Here is a 12,190-nt window from a genome sequence, read left to right on the forward strand (position 1 = left end):
ATCCAGGGACGAGACAAAGCGCTAAAGTAGCGGTGCGTGCTAAAACGTAGGAAATTCAAATATCTTCCAAAGAGTCGTTGCAAGCGCAGCAAATCAAGAGCCATGAAATAGCCAAATATAGCTATTTTATCGGTCTCTCTCTCTTTTTCGTCTCGCAACAGTCATCTTAGCAACATGCTCTAACCTTCTGCTGCAACTGACATATTCTCCCGAATTTCTGCTCGACTGATAAAAACAAGAACCATCTTTGTGGGATAGACGTATCACAAAAGAAAAAGCCTGGCATATGGTCTTTAACTGGGATACGAGACAGGGCAAGTAACCAAACATCCCGGTGTTAGCAGCCCTTTGCCACAGCATGGTAGGTGCATATGCACCAGCCTTTGTATTCGTCTAAACTTAAAAAGAAAAAAGGCTCCCATTGAAAAGTGAACACCATTTTCAATTATGCATGCATTTAAGCAGGTTGGCTTGCTTTTTTTTTTCTTCATCAAAGCTGTTTTATAATATAGCAGTGGTAACAGCCCTAGTATTTTCGGTCTTATTTTAGCCAGGACTTATCAATATTGACCGCAGGTAGTGGTATGCACCGGCTTACTGATAATGAAAAACCGTAACGTTTGCGAGTACCTGTATCTTTACCTCGCTAGGTCAGAGGTATGCAAATCGGTGATACATAATGAATGCCTTACCACTTCTACAGATTTTAAAACAATTAAGTTTCAGGAGAAATTCCCGTACAATAAGACTGATGAGAAAGATGGCACCAGTAAAACCATCGGTATTTTTTGTGACTTAAGAAAGTGATCAAACAATACGATGGACGATGTAGTTGAAGCAATTCTAGCTTTTTTCAGGTGCCAGGATACGATTTTTTTTACGCCATGACGACTTCAGCTAAAAAAGGTAGATTCTGATCTGCTCACAAAGAGCATAACTGCCATATTTCGCAAACAAATATTACTGGCTTGGCCATCATGCTAAGGTTGTTCCATGATTCCTAAATGAAAGGAAGGCCAAAGAAACTGTGTGAGCCGAAACTGTAGTGGTAAATCGCATAGGGAAGATCCGAACCCAATCTCATGGGCTTTTAACCTGCACGTACCCTCCCAAGAGTCCTGTATAAACCCTCAGTGACTGGATAAAAAATAGAATGCGACCAATGAGGCAACTTCTGCAGTGAACAGAAGAGAAAAACGAGTGGGTCTGCGTGAAACTGTTTCATGTAGGAGTGTGCACAAAGATTTGAATATTTCTTTGAAATTAAATAAGCAAAGATTCCAGGTAACAATTTTCCCGAAGCTGAGCTCAGCTTCATGTACGCAGGAGTACAAACAAACCAGAATATATCCAGCAAAAATTCTTCTCAGCTACTTAGCTGCACGCACTTGCCCCTAACGAGAAACTGACGAACGCCCCTCATGAAGTTCCACCCAGTGCTAATCCCCTTTTCGTGTCAGCGTGGAACATCATGTGCCCGAGCATTCGAACGCAAGTACAGCGTCTGCGGCTCAAAATCCTCGCGAAGAGTCGACGGCGCCGTAAGCGTACCATCACCTGACAAGCTCGCCCGCTCGGAAGAAAACGCGGGGTTCAGACAGCAACATAGGTTGGGTGCGACAGCGTGAGTGGCTTTTCTGCTGCGCTCAGACGCGTTCTCAACGTCTCGACGCAAGGCGGCCTCCTACTGAACTTTTAGAAGAGAAAAATCGACGCAGGATGCTAAAATACGCGCGCCCGGGCAGCGAGACGCTGCAACCATACGTGCATTCGGTTCCGAGCAAAGCGGTGGCGACCGTTCAGGAGGAACAACGAAATGCCGCGCGTCACCCCTTAGCCCGGCCGAGTCGAGAGAGAAGCTGAAACAAGGCAGCAGTCTAAGGCTCGATCGCCACTTTGCCGTAATCAAGACGCCGGGACATGCCTCGCAGCAGACGCAGCTCACCGCCGGGCGATCATTTCGAAAGCAAACAAGAAGCAGTAATTATCGCGGTCAACTCTCCTCAAGCGCCAGACGCAAAGAAGCTTTGCCAAATTTTCGAGGGAAAAAAACGGGTCAGCGATCCCAATTTCGGCCTAACCGACGCGCCGACAAACAAGGGGGACATCGAAAGTGTTAAACAAGCTCCAGACCTCTTTAAAGCGCGGAAAACGTGAAAGTAAGCGACAAACACAGTGAACGAACTTGAACAAGCCCTTACGGTCACAGGACAGCGAAAGGTTTTCCTCGCCTAGGGCAGGCGCCAGGGCAGTGCTCTAGGCCCGAGTACTCGGCCAGTTAATAGACGAATGTTGCGGCAGAATTGCTCGCTTACCTGATGTTCCGTTGTCTCCTAATCGCAGGCGCATTTACTCTCCATTTCACTTTCTGGCTAGTTTGACGTGCGCCATGTTTGACATGCATAGAAGGAAGTTGCCCGGCAGAGGCAACCGCTCAATAAGTGTCCTACATACAAAAAAATTCTATAAATTATTTTAGCTACTAAAAATATTATACTGCTTACTTTACGTGTTTGATTGGTTATGCTTTCAAAGCTAGTTATTGTACTTTATTTGTGCTTATCGGATGCGAAAGGATGGGCCACTTCCGCTAACAGCCTCCGCCATGCCCCGCCACCGCCGCCACCATCGTTTGTTGTCATTCCATCGTCTGCTTCGCAACCGGGCCAGCCGAACCAACTTCAAAGATCTTTGACGCCAAATTCATTCTTAGTTCCGCTTGAAATCAACGAAGGCGCTTCGCAGCTTTATTACTTAAGTGGTGCAAATTATTTTTTTTTTTTTTGCCTACCACCGAATTCGTGCAGCTGTCTACGTGCGCAAGTCTCCTAGATTACCATCACACCAACGTACGTTCTCTTTGTACAGACGTACAAACTTGAATTTGTAAAGAATGGCTCCCACGGATATTGTCATCAAGAAAATCGGCGTGCGGCTAAACAGCCCCGCTGTCGTTATCGTGTACCAAATGGGCAACGGCACCCTCCACAAGCGAACGATGCCCGTCAGGGGACTGTTCAAGGATTCGAATGTGAAGAGCACTGCGGAAGCCCTTCGCGACCGGCATTCGGCTGTGTTGGGCGGCGCTTCGCTCGTGCAAGTAGAAAAGATGATCCGTATCCTGCAAGAGAACATGAAGGGTTGCTCCTTGGAAGAGTGCCTGGCTAAGGTGAACGCCGAGTTCACGGTGAACCCCGACGAAGACCTCAACAAGCTGGACGACGAGACGCTGCAGATAAAGAAGGACGTGATGAATCTGTCCTTCGAGAAGAGCTGCAAGAAGCCGGGTGATCCTGACTTTCAGTACGACGTGGAGGAGGACTTTGACGTTGAAGCCGCCATCGAAACCTCCGGATGGGACTCGGACAAGAGTGACATGTACGACTTTTAATCAATACGCGGCACCTCTGCGTTCGCACAAATAGCGAGGAAAAAACAGGCGACTAAGAAACAGTGTGCCTGATAGAAGCCTAGGACTGTACTGATTACAAGTTACAAGTCCGCACGCGTGCACCACTCGATCGTTGCGCCGTTCGTCGATCTGTCGCGGCCGGTCCCATGCTTCGCAATATATTAGTGCTCAAAAAATCGTTACAAAATATGTAGTACCGTTTTTATTAATGCGTTTATTTGCGCATAGTGCAACAGAAGTGTCGTCACGTAACACAGATAAACGATCTGTGAAGGATACGTAACTTCGTGCGAGCCGCTGACGTTTATCTGTGCGCGCGCTCTACGCGACTGTTTCTGTAGTTTTCCGCTACTGCAGCAGATGCCGCTAGTTTGCAACAACGCATCGCTTTCGCTGTGCGCGCTTTTTGTGCGTGTTCATGGGCGTCCGGAAGGGGGGGCAAGGGGGGGCAACTGCCCCCCCCCCCCCCCCTGGAGTTTCGGATATTTTCATGCAATACGTACAAAAAAGCTGCACATATCTTTGTTGGCCCGTAAAAGATAACTTTGCCCTGAAGGACGAAAGAGAGGAGAGAAGAACACCTACGTTCTCTCCTGTGTCCGGTCCTTTAGCGCAAAGTTTTTGAAATTATGTACGTGAACCAACCAGCCCAACAATCCACGCTATTCAAATGATAGCACACTCAGGTCCCGCGTATCCGTATGAAACGCCATTCAGGACTGCGAGTCAACATTGCTCATTAAACACTGACTAATATTACCGGTCATGTCACGGGAGTGAAACAGACTGCCTGTGCTGGCTATTGAAGATAGCGAACAGTTGTGAAAGGTTTTACGTTTTCTTTTTCTAAACTCTAGATTTATGCCGCCTCTCCGTAGCGGGGAACCTAGCCACAGCGGCGGCTGCGCGTAAACGGTTCCGACCATCCGCCCACTTTGCGGCGGGCAATACCCCGTGTTAGGATCGGTCAACGCGGGCCTGGGAAAAATTCCTCGCAAGCTCTCTAGCAAGGTGTACGTGGATGAATCACCCAGAGGCACGAGGCGGCAAGAACCGCTGGCGCCAACGGCGGCGGCGACGGTTTCAAGTTGCGGCTTCTACCCTCGGTTCACCGGACGCTGGGGGCCACTTCTTTCCTTCATACCCGGACGATAGAAGGGTCCACCGAAAGAAAGCTGCGGTTTCAGGTGCCCAAGCTCTTCGGTTTCCAACCGTCGGCGAGAGCAGGAGGTCACTCCTCTTCACATGCTGGGAGGCGAGTTGAGATTCCGTTCTCACGGGACCTCCAAAATCAAGACTTGCGCAAAGTGGTGCAACTCCGGCACAAGGCATGATCGGTGACGTGGACATTCACCCTTTCCATCGACCAAGTGGCCCGTGTGCATCAGCCCCACCTCATGTCGTGGGCGGTACATCAAGTGCCGTCAACTGCTCAACTGATTGGACAATTCTTGTGTGAAGCTAAATTCCCCAGCTAGGGATCTGGGGAATACGAACTCTATTTAAACGACTGTATTTGTGCTATTCTGGTACTCCTGTCTCTACTGTCACCATGTGAATAAATCTACTGTACATTTTCCTCCTAAGCAGTCATCTCGAGTCTCTAGTCCGACACCACGCCGAACCGGGACCTGCGGGCCTGGACGAGTCAGACAACCCAAGGGCCCTCATCTCTAACACCCGTTTACAAGAGCCGACACGGAAACGTGTTTCTGAGTTGCAGATTGTGGCGTTTCTTCGATAGTAATCCCCTGCACGTGCGTCTCTGTGTGTGTTTGTGTGATTCGGTGTTTTTAAGTGTCCTGCAGCTGTCAACGGAGCTGGGAACAACCAGGACAGCCGACGAGAGAACGACAGTGGCCAGCAGTGTGTGTGCGGTTGCTCGACTGTGTGGGTGCGCGAGCGAGATCGAGCCATGTACGAAGCTGTGAGCGTGTACTTTAGCCTGTAAATAAGTTTTCCCTGTAAATGAGGCGCTTTTCTGTTTTCAACTCCCGCATAACTATTTATCCATCCACTCAATTAGCGTATACATTTTATAATATTATCAACCACCAGGAACTCTCCAGCGAGATTTGCCTTGTGAAGGCCTAAATGACAGATATACGACGCTTCTTCAAGCGTCAGCGGGTGTCTGACGAAGGGTTATCCAGCAGCCCAGCCGAAGAACCTAGTGTGACATGTGACAGCGTTGCACCACTTGACCAGAGTGATGCAGACTTTTATCAGCGGACAGAAGCTGAGGTCGTCGACTCCATGGAAGAGACTCCGTCATCAGTGAGCTCCCGTGACGTAGTAAGTCATGATGATTCCCTTTGTCCTTCCTTGGGATTGAACTGCGGTGAGAGTAGCAAGAAAGCAACTAACTTGTCTCAAGAACACGATTTAGGAGAGTTTCTGGGCAAAGGTAAACACACGGGCATTTCGGACTGTTTGAAGTTACGCCTTCTGACTAACCCATGGTCGCCAAATGTTGCATACGACTTTAAGAAAGATGTAACATCTGACAAGAGGACATTTCGCTACCAATGGCTGGCAGATTACGCCCCTTGGCTTGCGTATTCAGCGACGTTGAAAGGCGCCCTTTGTCGTTTCTGCGTCATTTTTCCGCCGAATGTTCACCGGGGTACCCAAGGTAGTTTTATCGTGCGGGCTTTCACCAACTACAAAAAAATGCACGAGGCGTGCAGGGATCACGCAAAATCCCAATGGCACCAGGAGGCAATGGCAGCCTCACAGAACTTTATGGATGTGATGACAGGCAAGCAGCTACCCGTTGTTCAGCAGCTCAACAGAGCACTCCAAGATCAAGTTGAAAGGAACCGCCAGAAACTATTTCCGATTGTGTCTACCATCATCTTTTGCGCAACGCATGACATGCCAATTCGCGGGAAGCAGTCTGGCAGTGGAGTCTTCAATGATCTCCTTGACTTTCAAGTAGAAGCTGGAGATATTCGTCTTCAGGAACACTTCGCATCCGGTGCTGGCAATGCTAAGTACACGTCCGTACGAGTCCAGAACGAGATCATCACAATCTGTGGCGACATCCTGAGAGAGCATATAGTGGCCGAAGCTAACACAGCGTTTGCTTTTTCCGTCCTCGCGGACGAAACCGCAGATATTGCAGGAACAGAGCAGATGTCTATAGGTATTCGCTTCATTGACAAGACGGGAACTAACGTATACGTTCGAGAGCAGTTTATGGGATTTGTTGAGCTGGAGCAACTGAACTCTGCTTGCATCGCTGCTACGATCGTGAAGTTTTTGAAGGACACCGGGCTGATTCTTTCAAACCTCGTTGGACAAGGGTACGATGGATGCTCTACAATGGCTGGAAGAGAAGCTGGAGTCAACAGATTAATACAGAACGAGCTTCCAAAGGCACTGTTCTTCCATTGCGCAAGTCACAAGCTGAATCTCGTGATCAACGATTTGAATGAAGTGTCTGAAATTCGTAACACAATAGGGGTTATCAAACAAACCATAAACTTCTTCCGTGAGAGCGTGCTTCGAAGGAAATTAGTGCCCAACATTCCGATGCTCTGTGAAACAAGGTGGTCTGCAAAATACAAGTCAATTAGGATCTTCTCTCAGCATTACGTGGCCATAGTCGAAGCACTCGAAGAGCTCGCGTCAATGGAATCAACATCGAACGCTGCAACTAGGCAACGCGCTCACATCCTCTACTGTGCAACAACAAGTTCATCTTTTATTGTCTGCTTGCACATTGTAGCGAAGTATAGCGCACGGCTGGAACCGGTTACGAACGTTCTGCAGAGCGTATCCATGGACATCCATTCTGTACACGACCACATCACTGAGTTGCAGAATATTTTTGGTGGCCACCGGACTAACGCTGAAGAGCAGTTTTCTGACATCATGAAAACAGCAAGTGAGGCAGCCGATCACCTAAACGTGTTGATATCTGTGCCAAGACAAGTCTCTCGTCAGGCCCACCGACAAAACTACAGGATTCAGTCACCGGAGGAATACTACCGCGTGGCAATATATGTGCCATACTTGGACTCGCTTACTGCTTCTTTGGCTCGCCGCTTCTCTGAAAGCAATGCGAAGAGTTTTAAACTCCTCCAGCTGCATCCAGCAAAAATGAAGTGTTTGAGCTGCGTTGAATTTCATGCTATCGCTGAAGAACTCCAAGGCTTTTACAGCATTGAAAACTTCAAGGAAGAAGGCATCTCTTGGTACGAAATGTGGCGCAACAAAACGGGGGACCCCTCCCAAATAACTTACGCCGAACTTTTGCTTCAGGCCAAGCCATTATTTCCAGCTGTAGCAAAAGCAATTGAGGTAGCACTTGCCTTGCCAGTTACGACCTGCACTGTCGGACGCTCCTTCAGCACAATGAGAAGGGTAAAAACTTGGCTACGATCTACAATGACAAATGACAGGCTGGACGGTCTTTGTATGATGAGTGTGCACCGAGAGCGTGTAATGAAACATAAGAATGACTTCATCACACATGTCATCTCGCAATTTGCCCAGAAAAACCCGAGGCGTCTGCAGCTGCTGTTTAAGGAAGACTGACGGAGTGCAGTTGTATGTTTGTGACCGTATTGTGCTGTGTGCTGGTGATCTGTTGGCGTGAGTCGAGGACCCTCACGCAGCAAGACTTACCACTTTTATTTACGAAGGGACAGTAACTTTTCACATTTTCGTTATTAACTTTAGTTCTTTGTTCGGTAATAAAATCCAGTGTATATTCTCCAAGTGTGGTTCTAATTCGCTGTTTATCATTTTTGTTTCATATGCGTACTTTAAACCACAAATAGCACATTTTTGGTGCTGCCCAACCGTACCCCCCCCCCCCCCCCAGCTATGGATGCCCCCCCTTGCAAAAATTTCTCCGGACGCCCTTGTGCGTGTTCATCCTACACACGGTCGATTCGGATTGATTGGTCATAAATTCAATTGATTTCATTGATTACCTTTGGTTTCCATGGGATGATGACGTGGGCCATCTCACTAAAGAAACTAAAGTATTAGTTCTTTAGTTTTAGCGCTACTGTATTATTACGGCATGCAGGGTCCAACTAAATTTTGTCCATAAGCGGACGCCGTCAGTCGGATGCCACTCACTTGCAGCAAGCTGTGCAGGCGGGAGTTTTGAGACTTGTCGACGTCATGGTCCTGCACAAGGTTCTGGGCCATATGCATCCCAGCCATTATAAACAACCAATTGGAACCACCTGCACTTCCATTGGACCAGTGGTGTTGTGTACTGGTCCAATGTGATTTCATGTCTCAAAGGCTGCAGGCTGGAGTCAAGTGTTTATCGTAATTCATTATTTCCATTTTTTGTACGCTCAAGCTTGGGAACCTTACGTCGTCGCCTCCGTAAAAACACTCTAAAGTGGATACAAATCGAGTGACCCATAGATATCTTGTGGTATCATCATCATCAACCTGTCCACGCCCACTGCAGCGCAAAGGCCCCTCCTTTAGATCTACAATTATCCCGGTCCTGTGCTAACTGCGACCAATTTATCCCCGCGAACTTCTTGATCTCATCTGCCCATCTAACTTTTTCCGCCCCCTGCCACGCTTGCCTTCTCTAGGGACCCTCTCCTTATTAAAGGAGCCATGAAGACAAAATACAAGTTGGGTTTATTAGAAAGACTGCTTCGTCCCAATAACAATGATACCAATATCATCGCAATCTTCGAACAAATAACGGAGATATTACAGAAAACGTGTGAAGCAATCGCGACCCCCTAGCCGATTTCCCGCAACTTTTCTATGACGCCACGGAACCTTGTTTGTGTGATTGGCGGCAGCCTAACTGACCTGTCGCGACGACACATGACTGGACTTCTGTAATGGGCCCTCTAGTTCCATTTGACCGCATCACTTGAATGCTAACGTTCAGTTAACGCACTGAAAATTATGTTTTATTGTTGGCCCGTATGACGTCATTCTTGCTCATAATACGGCACTGTGGCGAAAAATTTGAATGTTTATAAATACTTCTTGCTTTTTTTTCGTTAAAAAAACATCTTTTGGGGCTATAATGGAGCTGAATGAGATACTGAATCCTAGTTCTTTCAAATTACACGAAGTTGTATTTTCTCTTCATGGCTCATTTAATGCCTGCGCATTACATGCCCCGCCCACACCCATTTCTTCTTCTTAATTTCTACTAATACGTCCTTTAAAAGCGTTTGTTCCCTGACCCACTCCGCTTTCTTCTTGTCCTTTAATGTTACACCTGCCATTTTCTGTTCGATTGGTTTTGTACGGTATGGAAAGGGAGAATTGGCGCGCACTGGCGAATGCGAGGGTGCTTGACGAAATGGGAGCAAGGGGAGGGGTGGGGGGGTACAGCGGTAGCATTTCGGTTGGAGTACCCGCAAATTTTCCCGCCATTTTTTCGCGGGGCTACCAAGGTTGCTAGACCAGGACTGCCCTCTGTTGATTAGCTCGCATCATCCGTAAAGGCCGCGGATCTGTCAGCCCGCTCTGGCTATACAAACCCCTGCGCGCTCGCGCCGCGGGCTGGGGCTCTAGCCCGGGTTTTTTTTTTCGCTTCGTCCCCATGGTTGCCAGACCAGGACTGCCCTCCCCTTTACGGACTGCCTTTATGGGCCCCATACGTTTGTAGTACCTCCCGTGGGGACGAAGCGAAAAAAAAAAAACTGGGCTAGAGCCAGAGCCCGCGGCGCAAGCGCACAGGGGTTTGTATACCCAGAGCGGGCTGACAGATCCGCGGCCTTTACGGATGATGCGAGCTAATCAACAGAGGGCAGTCCTGGTCTGGCAACCTTGGTAGCCCCGCGAAAAAATGGCGGGAAAATTTGCGGGTACGCCAGCCGAAATGCTACCGCGCATTGACCACTTCCGACACGGTTTTTCCCGCAAAGACAGCTAGCAGGTAAAACAAAGCATAAAATGGCGACAACCGCGAAGAAAGAGTGTACTTGAATTTAATGAGACGGCTTTGACCGCCACTGTAGCCCGTAATAGTATAAGCTGTGAACTAAAAGGACCCAAAGCGAACCCTGAACTGATATCGATACAGGAGTGACTCCTCGTCTGTTTTCGCGTTCACATATGTATAGTCGGTCAGCAACACATCCGCAGCCACATGAGGATCGAGTCAAAAGTGGAACACACTCAGCTACTGCTAATGACGTACCCTAGACCGATCGATATACGTATACAGATCAATAGCTGGCGAGGCGCCCAGTAGCAGCAGGTAGGGTATGATCCTTAATGTAATCCTTAATCTGACCCTATAGTATAATCCTTAATCCAGGCCAGAGCGAAATTTGCCTACTTTTCTTTTCAATTCAACAACAGATGCTTTGTTTATAGAAGCTTTGCTGAGAAATATGGTGTCGTGCAGAACACTCGCGATCATTTGCCTTTTGTTACCCCTTGAGCAGTTGTTACTTTGTGTTCCATATCCGTCGGTATATCATCGCCAGGCTGCACGATATGCTCGAATAAAAGCAGCTTGGGGTCGAGACGCACGTTCGAAATGGATGGTGCTGACAGGGAACACGCGTCTGCCAGTCCAGACGCTGAAAGACAGCCTGCAGCGGTTGTGCGTACTTGCGAACGCTACGATAAAGACGACGCGGCAGAAAACGGGAGCCAGCTCCTGGACCTCAACGTCACAGTGCCGTAAACAGGTCCCTTCCCCTCTAAATACCTTGCAGTGTTAGAGCCTCAGCGAGTGTTATGGACAGCTCCACCCTTCCTACGACTAATCGTGATAACCCAAAGCATTTTGCCGGGCAGAGGTGCTCCAGGAGAAGAATATGCAAAACACGCATTGTCGGCTACAGCGGCTCAAAGGTGCGCCGTGTCTCGTACGTGGCTCTTGGCTGTATACAATTATTGTTGCCCCCTCGTAGACGTTGGGCACAGAGGGGCTTCTCGAAGGCCCCTTGTTTCTTGCCGCAGCTGTAGATCTCCAGCCTATAATCGTGGTCTTGGTCCTGTGGGAGCAGAGGCGCGGCCCGAGTGCGGTCACACTTGAGCCACACGCCCACCTGCATGCGGGGCTGGCCTGCCGCTGCACCACTTGTACCTCGCGGTTTTCTTACGCTATGAAAAAAAAAGAATATGGCAGAAGAAATAGACGGATTTCCATGGTGCGCCCTAAGCACTGAACACTGTCGGTTTGGACCCCCCTTGTCCCCCCTCTTGCTATATTTCTCACCCCGCGCAACTCTTTTCGAACCGCTCCCCCTCCTTGGCCCTGACAGCAGTATTTCCATATTTAATGAAAAGGCAACTACGTTTTGTCCTCATGGTCATAAAACTGGAGAAAAGACAGGATACCACATGGTACGTCGACAGAGTCGTGCGCGATGGTCTGTTCTGCCGGGCCCGGGGGACAATCGGTTGCCTTCTCAAGTCATGACATCCTCGATCTAGTTTTTTAGAGGGTGTTATCCAGGCGGGGCTGTCCGTTTGTGCTGTCCACAGTCGTTTAGTAAATTTGGGAGCAGATGGCTCGCAGGTCGCACTTTTCAGGGGGCCGAGATGCGAGTGCTTCGGCGTGAAAGTGAACGTGTCACGGCACGTGTGTCGTTATTTTCGGTTCCTCCTTCCGCAACCCGCGGTAACCGACCCGGTTGTTTTAAATGCAGAGCATTTCTTTAACTCACGATGTCACCCGGCGTTGTCGGCGTGCCTCGGCGTCCGCAACAGCCGTTCCAGGTGCGCCCTCTCTCCCACTCCTCCTCTCCCGCATCACGCTACCCTCCTCGCTCTCAACAACAGGTCCGCACCCCTCCCCCTACACTATAT

The 12,190-nt window shown here is 48.9% G+C and overlaps 2 protein-coding genes across 3 annotated transcripts in view; one reads left to right on the forward strand and one right to left on the reverse strand.

Annotated features, from left to right (window-relative positions):
* Positions 1-2,445, reverse strand: part of LOC144169878 (uncharacterized) — a 66,424-nt gene extending 63,979 nt beyond the window's left edge. For both annotated transcript variants that reach the window (XM_077699286.1, XM_077699285.1), the window contains exon 1: positions 2,316-2,445. The gene's annotated coding sequence lies outside the window, so the exon portion shown is untranslated. The remainder of the gene's footprint in view (positions 1-2,315) is intronic.
* Positions 2,446-2,616: 171 nt separating this feature from the next.
* LOC144169880 (centrosomal protein of 19 kDa-like) lies at positions 2,617-5,056 on the forward strand. The gene has a single exon (XM_077699288.1). The coding sequence runs from the start codon at positions 2,894-2,896 to the stop codon at positions 3,389-3,391; it is 498 nt and encodes a 165-aa protein (XP_077555414.1). The 5' UTR covers positions 2,617-2,893; the 3' UTR covers positions 3,392-5,056.
* The last annotated feature ends 7,134 nt before the right edge of the window (positions 5,057-12,190 follow it).

This window comes from Haemaphysalis longicornis, unplaced genomic scaffold, assembly GCF_048455015.1.
Source record: "Haemaphysalis longicornis isolate Haplotype H1 unplaced genomic scaffold, Haemaphysalis longicornis Haplotype H1 scaffold_2, whole genome shotgun sequence".
Taxonomy (NCBI): Eukaryota; Metazoa; Arthropoda; class Arachnida; order Ixodida; family Ixodidae; genus Haemaphysalis; species Haemaphysalis longicornis.